The sequence below is a fragment of the Scardinius erythrophthalmus genome, assembly GCF_964197995.2.
Source record: "Scardinius erythrophthalmus genome assembly, chromosome: 22".
Lineage (NCBI taxonomy): Eukaryota > Metazoa > Chordata > Actinopteri > Cypriniformes > Leuciscidae > Scardinius > Scardinius erythrophthalmus.
This window is the reverse complement of record NC_138242.1, coordinates 28,060,920-28,077,562: the sequence shown is the minus strand read 5'-3', so window position 1 is coordinate 28,077,562 and position 16,643 is coordinate 28,060,920. Positions and strand designations below refer to the sequence as shown.

General features: G+C 37.0%; 1 protein-coding gene across 2 annotated transcripts in view; it reads left to right on the top strand.

Annotated features, from left to right (window-relative positions):
- Positions 1–15,030, top strand: part of agap3 (ArfGAP with GTPase domain, ankyrin repeat and PH domain 3) — a gene marked incomplete at its 5' end in the record, with an annotated part of 175,325 nt that extends 160,295 nt beyond the window's left edge. For both annotated transcript variants that reach the window (XM_081353120.1, XM_081353119.1), the window contains 2 exons: positions 11,740–11,995; positions 12,083–15,030. In XM_081353120.1, the coding sequence (XP_081209246.1) occupies positions 11,740–11,995; positions 12,083–12,295 (469 nt within the window). In that variant the 3' untranslated portion in view covers positions 12,296–15,030. The remainder of the gene's footprint in view (positions 1–11,739; positions 11,996–12,082) is intronic.
- Between the last annotated feature and the right edge of the window lie 1,613 nt (positions 15,031–16,643).

The following is a 16,643-nucleotide window of genomic DNA, read 5'->3' as shown; positions in this document are numbered from 1 at the left end:
TATTACAGTCCCAAAGCACTCCCCTTGGGGCTGAATTGAGAGCTCTCAATGGCTCTGACAGCTATCCATCACTCAGGGGGGTGTATCAGTCACTCCTGAGGGTATGAATCCAGTCAGACACCTTGACACCACCTGGCCTGCCCGCCTGCTCTAATGCATCATAATGGACGACTGATTTTAATGCTAAAGCATTAGCTGCTGAACTGGGTCATATGCCTTTATCTGTTTGATCAGGTTGAGAGATGCTATTGGATGGGTAGTTATTGATTTTTCTAAGTTTACAGCGCATAGTGTGTCATGCATGCTTGTGTTACAGACATTAATGACGCCTAAAAATATGTGGCTTGATGAGGAGAGATGTGCTATTACTTTTCTAAGTGATTTTCGCCTTGAACACCAGCACCACTCGGGTTTTCAAAATCCTTTTTGCTTTTATGCTATAGCCAATAACCAATATGATGACCAATAAATAATAAAAAATAAAATAAAAATATATATATATAATATATATATTTTTTTTTTTGCCATAAATATAGTCTTTGATGATGATATAGCAATACAAATTAATGAATTCCTTTAGAACTGGCATCTAAATAGATATTTAACAGATATTCTATAAATATATATATGGTAACACTTAATTTTACAGTGTCCTTGTTACATGTTACATGTACTTACCATAGTAATAACAGTAAATTATGCATAATTACATGCAACTAACCCTCAACCAAATCCTAATCCTACCCTTACCCTATAGTAAGTACATGTAGTTGCTTAATATTACTCAGTACTTAAATATATAATTACACTGTAACAATGACACCTTAAAATAAAGTGTAACCAGATATGTTATTGTGCATCCCTAGTTAATAGTGTTCTTTATGTTTTTATGATCATGTAATGGGTTGCATTTGCAAAAATATTTATTTTTCTATCTATAAATATCTATCATAATATCTGTTTACAAGACAGTGAAGTGACCTGCTGCTTCATAGTGTGCAAGACAGCATCAGGATTTCCCTCAGTGGAGAGCGTGAACAAAGATGTAACAACTGCCCTACAAAAGTGTGCGTGGCGCAGATAGCATGTAAAGGAAGATGGCCCTTTCGATCTACTCCCCACCTGGGGTGCTTCAGCTTTCTGTCTCTGTCTGTCTCTCTCTCTCCGTTCTTTTCTCTCACTCAGCGGCGAGTGATGGCTCACAGTTATCTATTGAGTGGTTGGCGGGCTGCAGCCGAGTGCTTTTGACTTGATGAAAGATTATTGATGCTGATATCCCCCCTCACACTTCAGTCGTCAGGACGGGCTCACTGCCGGAGGAGGGAATGTTTTTCATTGTCAGGAGAATCTGATGGTTCACGGCATCCTCCATTTCTCCCGTTCTCTCACTCGCTCACTCATTCTCTCACCCGCTTGGACAAAAACTGAAAATCTCATTACCGTCATAACTGATTTTCCTTAGCCAAAGAGTAATGGGTGAAACATGGTGTGTATTTAGAGTGCACATTTATTCAATATGTAGTCATCAGGTTGCTTTTTTTTTTTTCTCAATATGACAATAATTACTGGTGTAATTTGATAGCGTCATATATGTGTGTGTGTGTGTGTGTGTGTGTATGTATATGTCTATATATATATATATATATATATATATATATATATATATATATATATATATATGTCTCAGATTTCCTGAGTCAGTCTCAGCGCTTGTTTTTTTGGTTCATGTTGGTCATTCACTCATTGGTATGAATGGGTCATTTGGACGGTCAATTATATATGTATCATCAAAATGTCGTTTGACATCAGTGAGATGAGTAATCGGGCTCGTTTTACTGTGGTGCAGTCAGGCAGGATTGATTTAACTCTCATCACGGAGGTGAAAACTAACATCCGAGTGAGGGTGACAAGTCTCAGTGTTCTCCGAGCTCATTTACAGCCCTGATGACTAATTTAAACCCCATAACACAAGCCATGCGCGGCTGTAATGGGCTCTGGATTACTTGCGTACACACTTTCCCATGAGCTAAACACAAATACTGTGAAATGTGAAAAAGTCTTACACTGTGGGATCAGGATGAAAGGCAGCCAAATATCCCTCCGCAGTCTTAATGAAATAAGCTCATTTTTACTATTGTTAGCTAGGTTGTATTGCTACTCAGTAATAGAACTAACAAGTTGATTTAGACTCTTCTAGATCGCTGTAAAGTTTGGCATCTTAAGATTTTATTTAAACATTTATTTTTCTTTCTTTTATTCATGCTGTCCAATCGCTCAGAATCATTATTTATATTGTTTAAATATTAATATATTTATTTATTTTTATTTTGCTTAAGTACTTGTAATAAAATAATGATTAATCATTATAAAAAATGTAGTTAAAGTCAGAGATATTGTTTAAATGTATTTTTTCGTTTTTTGTTCATTCAGCGCACAGATTAAAATGATAAGAGATTTATTTTAAGTTTGTTATTAATGCTGTCTAAGCTCTCATGAAGGTTAAAAGTTGTAGATTTTTGTTTTACTTATTAGTGTAGTATTTTACTTATTCATATTTAGTATTTATTTTACTTGTTTATTTTATTTTTATTACAGTTAAATTCGTCCACATTTGACTGTCATATTTCTTCAATTCTCTGAATTTGCCCTGTGTTTGAGCATAAAATCTCAAGCATTATTATATCATCTCCCTCTGTGAAGTTAAAACAGGCAATTTTAATTTCCTGTTTAACTAAACTAAGATTTGACACGCGTGGAATCTCGATGCGTCTCACCTGCTGATGTGTTTCCAGCCGTTTTAATTATAAATATTGTTTTAATTATTGAGCAGCGTCAATCAATCATGGAGCTCTGTAGGTAATCCGTTAACCAGATTGATAGATTTATGATAGATTTGCTCAGTTTTGTCATGAATTCTTGTGTGGCCATCAATCTTGCGGCGTGGAGAGAGCGGCGCCGCAGAGGTTGGCTCATCCGAGGCTGTTTGGGCTTAAATTAGAAATTGGCAGTTGTGTGTGTTTTCGTGTCGACTCTAATTGCCTGGCACCCGTGTGCCACAAGACTGAGAGAATTCTTTCAGTTGTTGGTTAGACGGGACGCTGACGATTCACACACGTGTACGGCTTTGATTTGAATCGCTCGCGTCGCTTACGTCATATTATTGCTTTTACGACTCCGCTTAAACTACGTATTATGATCTGGGGGTTCGTCAACAAACTAATTAAATGCGAAATATGCGTCTATATTTGTATCTGTATCCGAGTTATTATAGTCAACTATAACTAAAACCATAAATAAACTGCTAGAAATAAAATCAATGTTAACTGAAATATTATTTAATATAATACTATAGCTATTAGGCAACATTTCTCATTTTCATTTAGTTTAATGTACTAAAATAACTAAAACTGAATTAAAAATGTATTTAAACTTTTTTTTTTTAAATAACAAGAAAATAAAAATGATTAAAAAAAAACGAATTAAAAATATTATTAAAAGCTATAATAGCATATCAGTGATACTAAAATGACACTGATTTGTGTCTATTTATATATAATATAAGATAGATATATATAGTCCCTCCATCACTAAACTCTTTATTTTCCTCTCTTTTATTTTCTTCTTTTTTGCTCTTTTGAGGCCAGACTGAAAGAGATAACGATTGTGTGTCTCTCTCTCTCACACACACACACACACACACACTCAGACGATGCCCTCCGGCCAGAGCAGGTAATAGCTCTGATGATCCTCCAGTTTGTTTCAGAAATAATTTGCCGTTGCGTCTTCGCCACGGGGCAGTGGCACTAATACAAATGAATCACTTCACTAACCTCTTTCCCCTCTTACACGCCGTCAATCCTTCCTCTCTTTCCCACCTGTCCTCTCCTCTCTGTTTGCAGGACCTTCTCATCGTATTTTCAGTCTTTGTTTTTTGACCTCTGAGTTTCTTGATCTTCATGTTTTATTACGTTTGATTGAATGATGATGCTCTTTTTGCAAGTCAAAGTTGTAGTCAATCAGGTGAGAGAGTGTGTTTGATTGACAGCTCAAGCCGTCCTCAGTCAGAGTAATGAATATGGTAACAGATCTCAGGTTGATTAGAAACCAGAATGATGTTTGATGGCTTATAGTGTTTGAAAAGAACTATTTACAAAAATAATAACAACATTTTTCTTCTCAGTATTTAATTTTTTTACAATTGTACTGAGCAATAGTGCAATTTACAGCATTTCTATCCTATCTATTTCTATTTGAACTCAGTTTCACGAATCGACCGTAATTATAAATACATCAGCACATACAGGCGGGTTGCCTTTTATGACTTAAAATACTGGAATGATAAATGTTTGACATCATGAATTGCTTTTGCTGTCGCACATTTTCATTTTCCCTTCTAGCTATGAAAATATGTTTTGCTTTCTTGTGGCACATTTTTCAGAGTATTGTTTGTGCTATCATAGCCTGCTGCAGAAAATGTATTCAAGATAAAGAATATCTTTATTTTTGAACATTTTTACAGGGGTCAGATGATTGGATGCGTGTTTTTTTTAATTGCTAATAATATTGCTAACCTTTTTTCTCATAAAAATCCATAATCACTTTTTCATAATCAGAAATTGAATTATCTATTACCAAAAAATGTATGTTTTGCGCTATTTTAGCTTCGCAACACAGACTAATTTATAATGAACTTGATTGAACTTATATGTTAACGATTATTATTATGATTATTAAGTTTGCTGTCTGTAATATTTCTTACTGTTTTTGATAGAAGTCTCTTTTGCTCACCAAGGCTGCATTTATTTGATCAAAAATACAGTAAAAACAGTAATATTGTCAAATATTATTACTGTTTTCTATTTGAATATATTCCTGTGATCAAAGCATCATTACTCCAGTCTTCAGTGTCACACGATCCTTCAGAAATCATTCTAGTATGCTGATTTGCTGCTCAAGAAACATTATTATCAGTGTTGAAAACCATTGTGACCCTGTCATACATTTTTTCAGGATCTTCGATGAACAGAACGGCACTTATTTGAAATAGAAAACCTAAAAATATTTACTGTCAATTCTGATCAATTGAATGCATCGTTGCTGAATAAAAGTATTCATTCCTTAATAATAAAAAAAGTAGTTTGTACACTCAGTTTGAGGTTTGAAAACATTTAGCAGACAATCTTTAGCATAAAATATGTTTGAAGAAGAGCTAGACTCGCATGGTAGAAACATTAAAGCTCTTTGTTTGTGAATGTGTGTTGTGCCTGTTAAGTGTTTAGTACATGAAGCGTCATTGATAAAAGTGAACTACACACTGACACAGTCTCATTGCAAACACTCCCCCTCTGTTTCTTTCTCTCTTCCTGCCTCTCTCTCTCTCTCTCTCTCTCTCTCTCTCTCTCTCTCTCTCTCTCTCTCTCTCTCTGTTCTTTACAAACACTCCATCCCTGCTGTTCGGCTCTGCCCTCCCCTCTGTTTGATGTGTCTTTTGAGAGTTTCAGGGGGTTGTTTTGTGTTTGTGTGTGCCGGCGAGCCCCCTTCCTCTGAGCCCCACTTACCTCCATGAACCCATTCACTTCCTGGTCCTGCGCTCTGATTGGTCGTTAGTTGAAGAAGGCATTCACCTTCCTCCACGCCCTCGTCATTTCACTTGCATGTCCAATTGCTTTTTGGCCTTCCTGGAGAGACGCCTCCCCTCGAGTGTGCGCTACATAGGGACCCTTCTCATAAATCCCTGTGTGCTGTTTAGTCTGGGTTGAGTAATTGCCCTGTTGTTTCTTCCTCCGTATTGGAGTGCATTCATGTGTTCCTGATTCTCTGGGCCAGCCTACAGGAATCATTTTCACGTTTCTGTGATCATTAGGGTCAGGTGATGCTAGAAAAGCTCTTGTAAAAGCTTGACCTGATACCTCACTCCAGATACACCATATATGTTTTGGGTTTTAATTGTGTATATTTAAGGAAACATAAAAGCGAATTCACTCATTGAACTTCATGTTAATGTGACTAATTATGTGTGTGTGTATATATGTATATATATATATAAAAAAAAAAAAAAAAAAAAAAATATATATATATATATATACATACAATCACACAATTTAAGTATTTTATTCATTTTACATGTTATTATTATATTATATTTAAATGTTTATTGGTATATTTCAAAAGTATTTATAATGAAATATATTTATATTAATTTGATTTAATATAATTTTCCTCCTGTGTAGCTTTGGTTATGTCAGCAATATGTCAGTAAATAATTAATTACAATAATTAATTAATTAATTGATTTTCTATTTGTTTGTTTTTTTATTAATTAATTTACATGATATTTATATATAATGTAAATAAATTAATATAAATTAAGGGAAATATGTTGATAATTATAAAATATTTATAATTAAATGTATTGATATTTAATATATCAATAATATTTGTTTTTACATTTACATTTTATTCAATTTTATTGTTTAGTTTAAAGATAACAAAACCCTTTTTCCTTTTGAATAATGTGCGCTGATCAATAACATTAAGACATTAGGAAAGTAAATGGGGTCAGTACTAATTTCATGTAGACTTTAATGATTTATTATTGAGTGACATTATTAAGTGCTAATTTTATTGTTGTTCTCTTTGAAGCAGTTAACAGCATTTAAAGTCAAGTTGGGTATAAAGAGTTTTTGGTCTCCTTTTCAGACTTATAGTCTCTCTCACACTCGAGTCCCCCGATGTCCCCCAAGCAACCCTGATATCCACTGCAAATATGTGTGTACCAGTGTGTGTGTGTGTGTGTGTGTGTGTTTCCTGAATGTGGTTTTCTCCCCCTGCAGAGAGAATCTTCCCTCCATCTCATCACTCTTTCCTGGCCTCCTCGTCCCTCCCTCGCTTTTGACACGCTAAAGCTGCACATTTTATTTTTCTTCCTCCTGCCGAGAGGAAGTGTCTTTTCATGGCTTCTCGGCTTTCTCCCATAAACCCCTCCACACAGTGCCCTGTGTTTGGATTGGGTCTCCATTTCAAACAAAAGTCTGAGGCGGGATTACCAGCCCCTCTCTTCCTCTCTTTCACACTTCTCCTTTCAAGTGGCAGTGGCCAGGGGTATTTGAGAAGCCTGTTGCTGCTTCTGAAATCTTCCTTCTTCCTTTCCAAGGACAGGTGACCATAAACTGACTCCGAGAATCTTTAAAAGCTTCATAAAGGGCTGCAGACAGAACTTATTTGGATCAATTGCATGTATGGATGCTTAAATACATGCAAATTAATGTTTAAATCCTCCCCCAGATATCCTGATAACTGATATCATCTCAGAAACAGAAACAGTTAAGCAACTTCCATTAATCTGAGTCGCACATAGCAAAGCAATAGTTCACCCATGAATGGAAATTGTCATTATTTAATAAGTATTTCCAAACCTGTATGTTTCTTTTTATTCATGGAACACAAAAGATGTTCTGAAGAATGTTCACACTTATTTTGTACACAATGAAAGTGAATGTGGATGCCATTGAGTTCCTAAAAAATAACCATATAACTAAAATAACCATTTACCATTTTGATTTTTTGTATTGTATTTTGAATTTGGACAGATACCATAAAGCTCCAAAAACAACAAAATACCTTATCTCTTTTTCTTTTTTTTCACTCAGAGTGAATGTGAATGGATATCAAGTTCCAAAAATGCGGAAAAAAAGTACCTTATTTTATTTTTTATTTTATTTTGAATATGGACAGATACCATTAAGCTTCAAAAACAACAAAAAGTAGCTTATTTTCTATTTATATTTGATTTTGCAGTCAACATTAATGTGGATGGATATCATCAAGCTACAAAAATGAGAATAAAAAGTACCGTATTTTTATTTTATTCATATATTTATTTATATCATCATTTATTTTAAATCATATGAAATTTTTGTATCACAGACCTAAATTAAAGTTAGCTGAAAATAACATGCATCCAAAGATATGAGACATCCTAAGACAAGTTGATCTCAGTCAAACGTCAAACTATCATCATTGACATCAAACCTGGCTTGATGCATCTTAATGCACCGTATTTAATTGCAAATCTGTTCCTCATAGAAAGCCATCATATGGCATAAATTTACTTAAGCACAAATAGTATGGACCACTTATGATTCCTTTTTTAATAATTTGGAGAGTTATCAATAGAGCTTCTATTGTATGGAAAATACCTGCATGAACCTTCATCAAAATATCTCTTTTTGTTTTCCTCTTGAGAAACGAAAGTCATACAGGTTTGGAAAAACATGAATACGAGTAATTGCCCATTTATGGGTGAACTATTCCTTTAAATGTCATTGCATTGAGGTTTGTTGGTGACCCTATAAATGAATCTGTCCTTCAACTTGTCAAAAGTGATTCTCCCTCGTTAAACTAGGGTAAACTCACCCTCCTCCTTCCCCAAACCTCTCTCCTCCTAGAGTTTAAGAGTCGCCCACCCTCTTAAACCCCTGTGATGGCGCGCTGGGTTTCCTGTAAAGAATTCAGATGAAGAGAGAACAACAGGGTGGGTCTCCTCAGAAGAAAAACAAGCTTTGAAAGATTGACTGCTGAAGGAGGAGGGGAGGGAGGCTAATTATACACACACACACACTCAGTTTCTCTCTCTGAAGAACGATTCACTGTGCCCAGAGTCCATTCAATTGCTCTCTGCCTTGTTCACAAAGACCTGTCAGGATTTTCAGGGAAACGGCATTAAAGATGTGGTTTTCTTAATTAGCTCATGCCATTGTTGCCAAAGTGACTTAAACAACACTTGCTGGAACACACGCGATTGTCTTCGGGGGAATATAATGATGGCACGGGATAACTGATTATCAGTTTGTAGATGCCACAACATTTGTTCTGCTTCATAAAGCCAGTGCTGTTCAGCGTAAAAGTGCACTTCTAAAATGCATGTAAACGCTGAGATGTAACTGCTGACTTGAGTCATTTAATTAGACATTAAGTGCTTCCTTTTAGTATTTTAGGTCAGGTTTGTTTGGTTGCTTATTTTCTTATTCATTTTTTAATGACGCCTCGATGCGGTGCGTTATACCTCCATAAGACACTGATTAAAGACCATTGAAATCATTTGCTGAAACATTTTGGATTTGTGTATTTTTCTATTATAGTTGGAGATGCTGGGATGTCAGACACTGAAGAAACGAAGCTTCTCTTCTGTCCTTCATATTTCTTTTGCGTTTTGCTGTTGAAATGCTAGTGAGAGTTGGGACGTACGAGGCAGTCCCCCATCAGAGGAAGTGTCTGTTGTTAGCTCTGGTCCTCAGGATAATGGTTTCATTTACACTCCCATTGTACCACCAATCACTGAAACAAACCTGTTTAACTGCCAGATTAACTTCTGCTCGAAAAGGTGAAATTCCTTATTGTCACACAGAGGTTGCAGAAGTGCATTTATTCAGTAACCACAATCGAAAATATTGACGAGATCCATGTTTGGATTCATTACAGTTCATCACTGAGAAGGTTGATCGCAGGTTTAGTTGCAGCAAACAGCAGGGTCATGAAGGAACACCTCAAATGGAGAAAGAAATCCCCACGACACCCTACATCAAAGGGATCGTGCTAAAATCGGGCTAAAATTGTGTAATCTGAACCAGGCGTTATTTGTTTTTCTGAGTTTTCAGATCATCCCAGCACTTCCGCAGTGTAGAGAGAGCGAGTGCACGTGGTTGCCATTTGCAAATATTAAGTAAAACACCGGGCAGAAAAATTAATCCTTTTAACAGAAAATCTCTAATTGGGAGAGTTAAAATCTTGACATCTGGTAACCACAAACATTAAAAACTTTGTATCCTCTTTTAATTAGACAAAAATGTCTCGTCTTTTTTCGTCAGCGATTATTCCAAGTTGACATAGTTACAATTATCGTTAAATGACATTGGTGTCGTCTCGTCATTATCTCAAGAAAAAAAGGTCGTCAGTGTTTTTCGTTATAGATTTCGTCAACGAAATGAACACTACTACAGTGACCATGTATAGTATTGCGAATATTTATCGGATGGGTAAGTATATATATCCTCATCTATAATGTAGATGTCATTTTGTCATTCCTCTCTCTCATCTTGTTGGTTTGTTACTGTAAACATTAGCACTGCCGTTATGGTGACGGTGTCTTTGTGGAGTCGCGTCCCGAGGGAAAGCCGTCACAAGACTCTCTTTACCTCTATCAGCTCTCTCTCTTTCTGTCTCTTCTGTCTGTCACTCACCCCAGCGAGGCGAACAACAGCTCCTTTCTGCTCCCCTTATCACCCACCTCACGGGGTCAGCGGGTCAAACCGGCACTGAGCATGCCCAGATACACTCGTATCGATTTTAATTTTGCGGCGTACCCCTCACCATTGCCATGAATGCCAGCAGAAGAGAGGAGAGGGGGCGGCCGGGTGATAGAGAGGGATAGATAGAAGTCTGGTGTGCAGTGAAGAGTTGGACTCCATTCTCTTGTCCAAGTGTGTCTCTTTCAGCCCTTTTCTTTGGGCCTTCGATCTGGCGGGCTGCCGGCGGACCCCTAGAGGGTTGAGGGGCCAGTGTTGAGAGGGCCTCCTTTGTGGGGATTCACCGGGCAGGACTGACAACACTGACAGCGGCGATAAAAAACACGGCTTCCCCTCCACACACACACACACACTCCTGTATTGTCCACGATAGACATGCTGTTCACAATGTGTAACCTTTCGATAGCCAGACAGATTTTAACCCTCTAGATTCTGATGGAAATAAAAACAGTTTAAAGGAAGTTAACGCTGCGGATGTGTGTGTGTGCGGCGCGATTTGTACATTTAACCTTCTTCCCTTGTGACCTCTATCATAATCATAGCTGAATTACTCTGGACTTCCTCAAAGTTACAGATAGGATTATGTCAGGAATACAGACTCTGCTGGGATTGTCACAAAGTTTATCTAATGCATCAAGGTCCAGTGTTGCCAAGTCCCTGGTTTTCACGTTGAATTGGGCTACATTTGCACTGTTGTGCCGTGGTTTTTTTTTTTAGTCCGCGAGTTGAAGTGCCCCCCACCAAAACGCGATTTTTACCCAATCCCACCATTCACCCATCCCCCCCGCCCCCCTTAACATGGCTTTACCAGGGAACCCCCACTCCCGTAACACGACTGGGCTAGTTTTGGCAGTGATGGGGCAAGTTCTAAATAGAAATTGGGCTGGTTTTGAAACACAAACCTGGCAACCCAGTCAAGATACATGTAAAAAAAAAAAAAAAAAAACTTTTAACCAAAGATTGTCAAAAAGTATATGGAAGAGATTTACAGTATATATTATATTATATTGGTAAATATATTGCATTAATAAATAATACATTATAATGATTTAATGCAAAAAATAAATGTAGCTTATGAATGAATGAATGTATATATACTCTATATATATCACTTTTGTGCAAAAATATAATTTTTTATATATATATATATATATATAATAATTAGATATTCTGTACGTGTTTATTTTTAGACATTTATTAAAAAAACTGGAAAACAAAATCTTGGAAAACAAGTAAAAATATATGTGTGTGTGTTTTTATATATATATATATATATATATATATATATATATATATATACACACACACACAATAAAAACTTGTTAAAAAGGCATGTTTTCCATATGGTGTTAGAACGACAATTGCAAAAATAAAATGTGTTTTCAACAGTAAAGTTGATTCTAAAGTTGATCCCTATGTGCATCCTTATCCACAGGGAAGAGAAGGAGCGCTGGATCCGGGCGAAGTACGAGCAGAAGTTGTTTCTGGTGCCTCTTCCTCAGTCAGACGTGCCGCTGGGACAGCAGCTCCTGCGGGCGGTGGTGGAGGACGACCTGAGGCTGGTGGATCTCCTGCTGGCCCACGGCACCAAAGAAGAGGTCAACGAGACGTACGGGGACGGAGATGGACGTACCGCGCTGCACCTGTCCTGCGCCATGGCTAATGTGGTCATCACACAGCTGCTCATCTGGGTAAGGACACTCGAGACACCTCGTGATGCTTTCCTTCATGAAATCCCCCTCCATCATTCACTTGAAATATTTGTCCCTGTTTCTCAGTACGGCGTGGATGTGAAGAGTCGCGACTCCCGTGGTCAGACGCCGCTGTCCTACGCCCAGCGAGCGGGAAGTCAGGAGTGCGCGGATATCCTCATCCAACACGGTTGTCCCAATGAAAGCGGTGGCCTGTCGACACCCACGGCCACCCGACACAACCCCAACATCAACAACAACGCTCAGTGCGAGCTGAACCGTAGTGTTAGCATTATGTAATCGCGTCGATGTTCCCGTAGATGCTGCTCTCGTTAAATGGCATCATTTCCCTCAGCAGTTCGTCATTATTAGGAAACTGTGCGTAGTGCCATGCGTGTCACGTAAAGTCATCACCCCATGACAACTTCCTGTGACCAATGCTAGCGTACGGCGAGAATTAGCAGTGTTAACGTTATCAATGCGTGTCATTTTTAAGCTGAAGAAAATGATGTTTTTAGGGGTCCTCACTTATCTGAGTATAGAACAAAAAATGAAATGAAGGGCAACAGGTTCTAAACAAAATCAAGTTTTTATTTTTAAGGTGCGTCAGGTTAGAAAGAATCAATTATGCATTCATTTTTTCAGAATGTTCAATTATGCTTTTATAAGGATAGTTCACCCAAAAATCTCCTCTCCTTCAAGTCATTCCAAACCAGCATGACTATTCTTTTTTTCTGCAGAAAAACAAAAGACAATATTTTGAAGAATGTTGATAACCGAACAGTTTCAGTTCCTATTGAATTCTATTGTATTTTTTGTCTGTATAATGGAAGTCAATGGGAACCAAAACTGATTCAACAGAAACAGAAAGTTCTACAGGTTTGGAACAACATGAGGGTGAGGAAAGGATGACAGAATTTCATTTTGGGATGGACCATCTCTTTAAATCAGTGAAGTCAAGAACGTCTATTTCACCTCAAAGTCAAAAGAAAATAGTTTTGCTTCTTTAATTTTAAGGTTTAAATAAGGACGAATTTGTATTTTTCCATTTTAATATAGTACAAAATACTGTATTACAGGATCATAAGGAAAGAAATATACAGACAATATAAGAATTACACTAAAAAAAAAATCACAATGCAAAAACATCTTACAGGTCCTTAATTTTCTTTATGCAAAAGATATTTTACTAATTTTTGATTTGGATTTTGGGGTGACCTGGATATGTTCTTATGAGTTTCACATAAACACTCATTAAAGTCAACTTAATCGTGAGATTTTTCAGATTTATGATAAACATTTAAATGCGTTTCTCACTCAAACTTCACGCGTTTAATAGTTGTTCCACCATCGTGCCCTTGAACGAACCTCAGAAACACTACAGGCTGCTGGGTAACGCATTACCATGTGTAGCATCAGTACGAGATAACAAAACCCAAATCATCATACTCGTTCCGATTTTACATTTAGCCTTTGCGTGATTGTCTTGGTAAGAAACACCGTGAAGGCTTGATTACATGACAAATACTGTGTTATTACGGATGCCTTGTCTGAATCATTTCTGGTCTTTAACTGTTTGACACTGTCGTCCCTCTGCGGCGTGAAGCGCTCCTGCCTCCTTTCAGTAGCGGCGGGCGGCACCTACACCCTAGATTACGAAATAAGACGCTCTCGTCGTGAAGTGTGTGTTTGTTTTACGAGTCCAATGACCTCCACACTTGTGACGGTGTGGATGTTTTTGTATCCAAACGTGTGTTTCTAATCGAATGGGATGAACGGGATGTGGATTATGTACATTAGTGTGTATACAATAGCTTTTCCTTCTCCCTCTTGCAGTTAGCTGTGTGTCGTGTGTGGGCAGTTTATGGATGTGACGACCCATCCGAAACCTATCGGCCTTAACCCTCGTTTGCTCGTGTGTACGGCGTGAACTTTTACAAAACACTCCTTACTTGAAATATAAAATCATGATTAGACCCTGATTAATGTTCGGCACATGTCAGTTAAAGGGAAAGTGGGAAAGCGAGAGGGAGATGTTGAACCTCTTTAATGAGTTTTTACCAGACAGTATTTAAGTTTACATGAGTTTTTTAGGTGTTATATATGGATGCTTGTTTCCGCCACGAAATAAAGTTCTTAATTGCACATTTATATCTCATAATGTCTCCAAAACGAAGGTAGAAATTGAGATTTTGAGAAAAATGTCTGAGGGAATATACAATTCTGAGGAGGGAAAAAGATAGAATTGTGATTCTGCAATATTTATTTCACGGTGGAAACCAGCTTCTATAGTTTTACCTTCTAGCAGGTACGTTTTCTTACATATTTTAGTCCGATTTGTACATGCAACCCTCGCATCTAACCAAGCTTTAGGAGAAATGCCATTGATTTAAAATACAACGGCTTTTAATTTCTGCGGCTCATTGTATTTTAAACCTGTTTTAATTCTGGAAGGTCATTTGGAGCAACATGCATGTAAAGTTTCCTTTGGTGATCTGCCCATGTGACCCTTTTGACCTTCATAAAGTGAACATATATCAACGGTTTGAACATTTTTTTAAATATACGTTGAGTTTGGGATCCTGTGTGTGGCGTGAGGTTACTTGGATGAGCTTTTGGGAGTATGGCAGTTGAAAATGATAATCAACTCTCATCCTTGCGACTGCCGGATTATTGAACGCTTGGATGCGCCTGTGAAGCTCAACAAGTATCCCAGTACCAGAGAGCCACCGTTCTGTTGTTTTTGGTACCTGTTTTTGGGTCTCAATGTGTGCACATTGTCTGGCCATTAAGGTACTTTGTGTATTATATGTACATTTGACATATTTATAAAAGCAAGATGTAAATAATTCTTTTTGTTGTTGCTTTTATTGAGCTGTTTGATAACTTTTTGTTGGTTCTTTTAATTTGCCATTGTTTCTAATTGCTCCTTCTGAACACGATGGAGCGCTTTCATGAGAGTTAGCTGTCGTCTGATTGGATGCTTGGCTGGATATTGACATAATAAACACTCCAATAAAATGATTTATACCATGGGTGCTGAAAAAGTTTGTCATTCATTCGTCATATATGATTATGAAAAAGTGTGCTTGAGAATTTGTCAAATAATTTCCCTATCTTTTTCTCAACGGTTATTGTGTTTTCTCAACCTGAAAATATATATATTTTAAATAATTTTCCTGAAAAAATTGTGTGAATAAAGAAAATGCTAATTTTTCTACTGATATTTTTTGACACTATAAAATCTAACTGTAGTTCTGTCGATTTTAGTCTACATTAGCTTTGCAGTCATCTTTATGCTAGTGTGTAGTCCTAAAAGCTGACCAAATAAGTTTTTAACTAGAATGTTTTGTACATATTGTGTTTATATTTTGTCCGAATGTAGGAGTACATTAGCATTTTGATGACAAAATATATACACAGTTAATCTCCCAGGAAACCTGCTCAAAAATATCAATAACTTGGGTTTTGTATGGTTATTCTTCACAAAATCAACAAGGTGTGTGAAGGAGAACAAAGGTATTTTTAAGGCAATGTCAGCAACACTTGTGGAGAAATTAGATGGTCAGAAAGTGGAACTGAGAATAATGATACTTTGGCAAAAAATTATACTTTTTAGCCAAAGCGTTTCAGCACACAGGCCTTCATCAGGGCTAAAAGTCTGCAAATAAAAGAAATTCATTCAAACACTAACAAACTTACAATTGACCAACGAAAAGTTGAAATCATCTTTAACTTGTACAGAGCGCTCCAGCGATGACCTATTTTTGTAGGCCAACCTGGAAGTTAGCATCTCCCTCGTTCCTTTGACAAAAGCCAATAGGTTTTTTCCATTTGTTTGGGATTATCACAGAAAACAAGTGTTGTGGCCAACAAAAGAATTTGGAGGCCTAAATATACAGTCTGCAAAAGTAAAAAGCCTAAGTTAAAGCTTTACACAAATTACACTACGTCCACACCACTAAGCTTTATGTAAAAGCTACAAGTTGGAATGTTTGAGGTAGAATAGTCTGCAAGAGTGTGAGTGTAAACACAATTGAGTCCCATTTAGCCACTTGTTAGCCACTGTCTTTTTCAAGACATGTAAAAGCTTACAATAAAATCACATGGGGGTAAAGAGTGGTGCAGGGATGACGTATTTTTGTAGGCCAAAACCTGGAAATGCATTAGCATTTTAGCACTTCTGGTTCCATCGTCCAGTTAAATGCTTTAAATAAGGTCTGTGGTGAACACAAGCTCAAGATATTTTCATGTTTTATTCTATGATATGAAATACATCAGTAATACCCTCTAGTGATTTGTATTTTTTTATAGCTTTTATTTGTCTTGTAACAGTTGCTAACAAGTGGCTATTGGGACTCTATAAGCTGTCAGGGATATTAAACGTCATTAGCCGAACAGGTAAACTCTTCTAGTCACTAGTTTGCCTTCACAGCCTTGTGTTTATAATCACGCTCTTGCAAACTATTATAACTCAAACTTTCATGGAAAATGTTTTTAAATAAAGACTGAAAGACTTGAGGAAGCTTAGCGATGGTGACATTGAAGTCATGTGACCTTGGTTTAGTTCGTTTGTTTAGCTTTTGACTTCTGCTGATTGTATTTACGCTTTAAACATTGTACGCATTTGTAAAGATTCTCATGATGA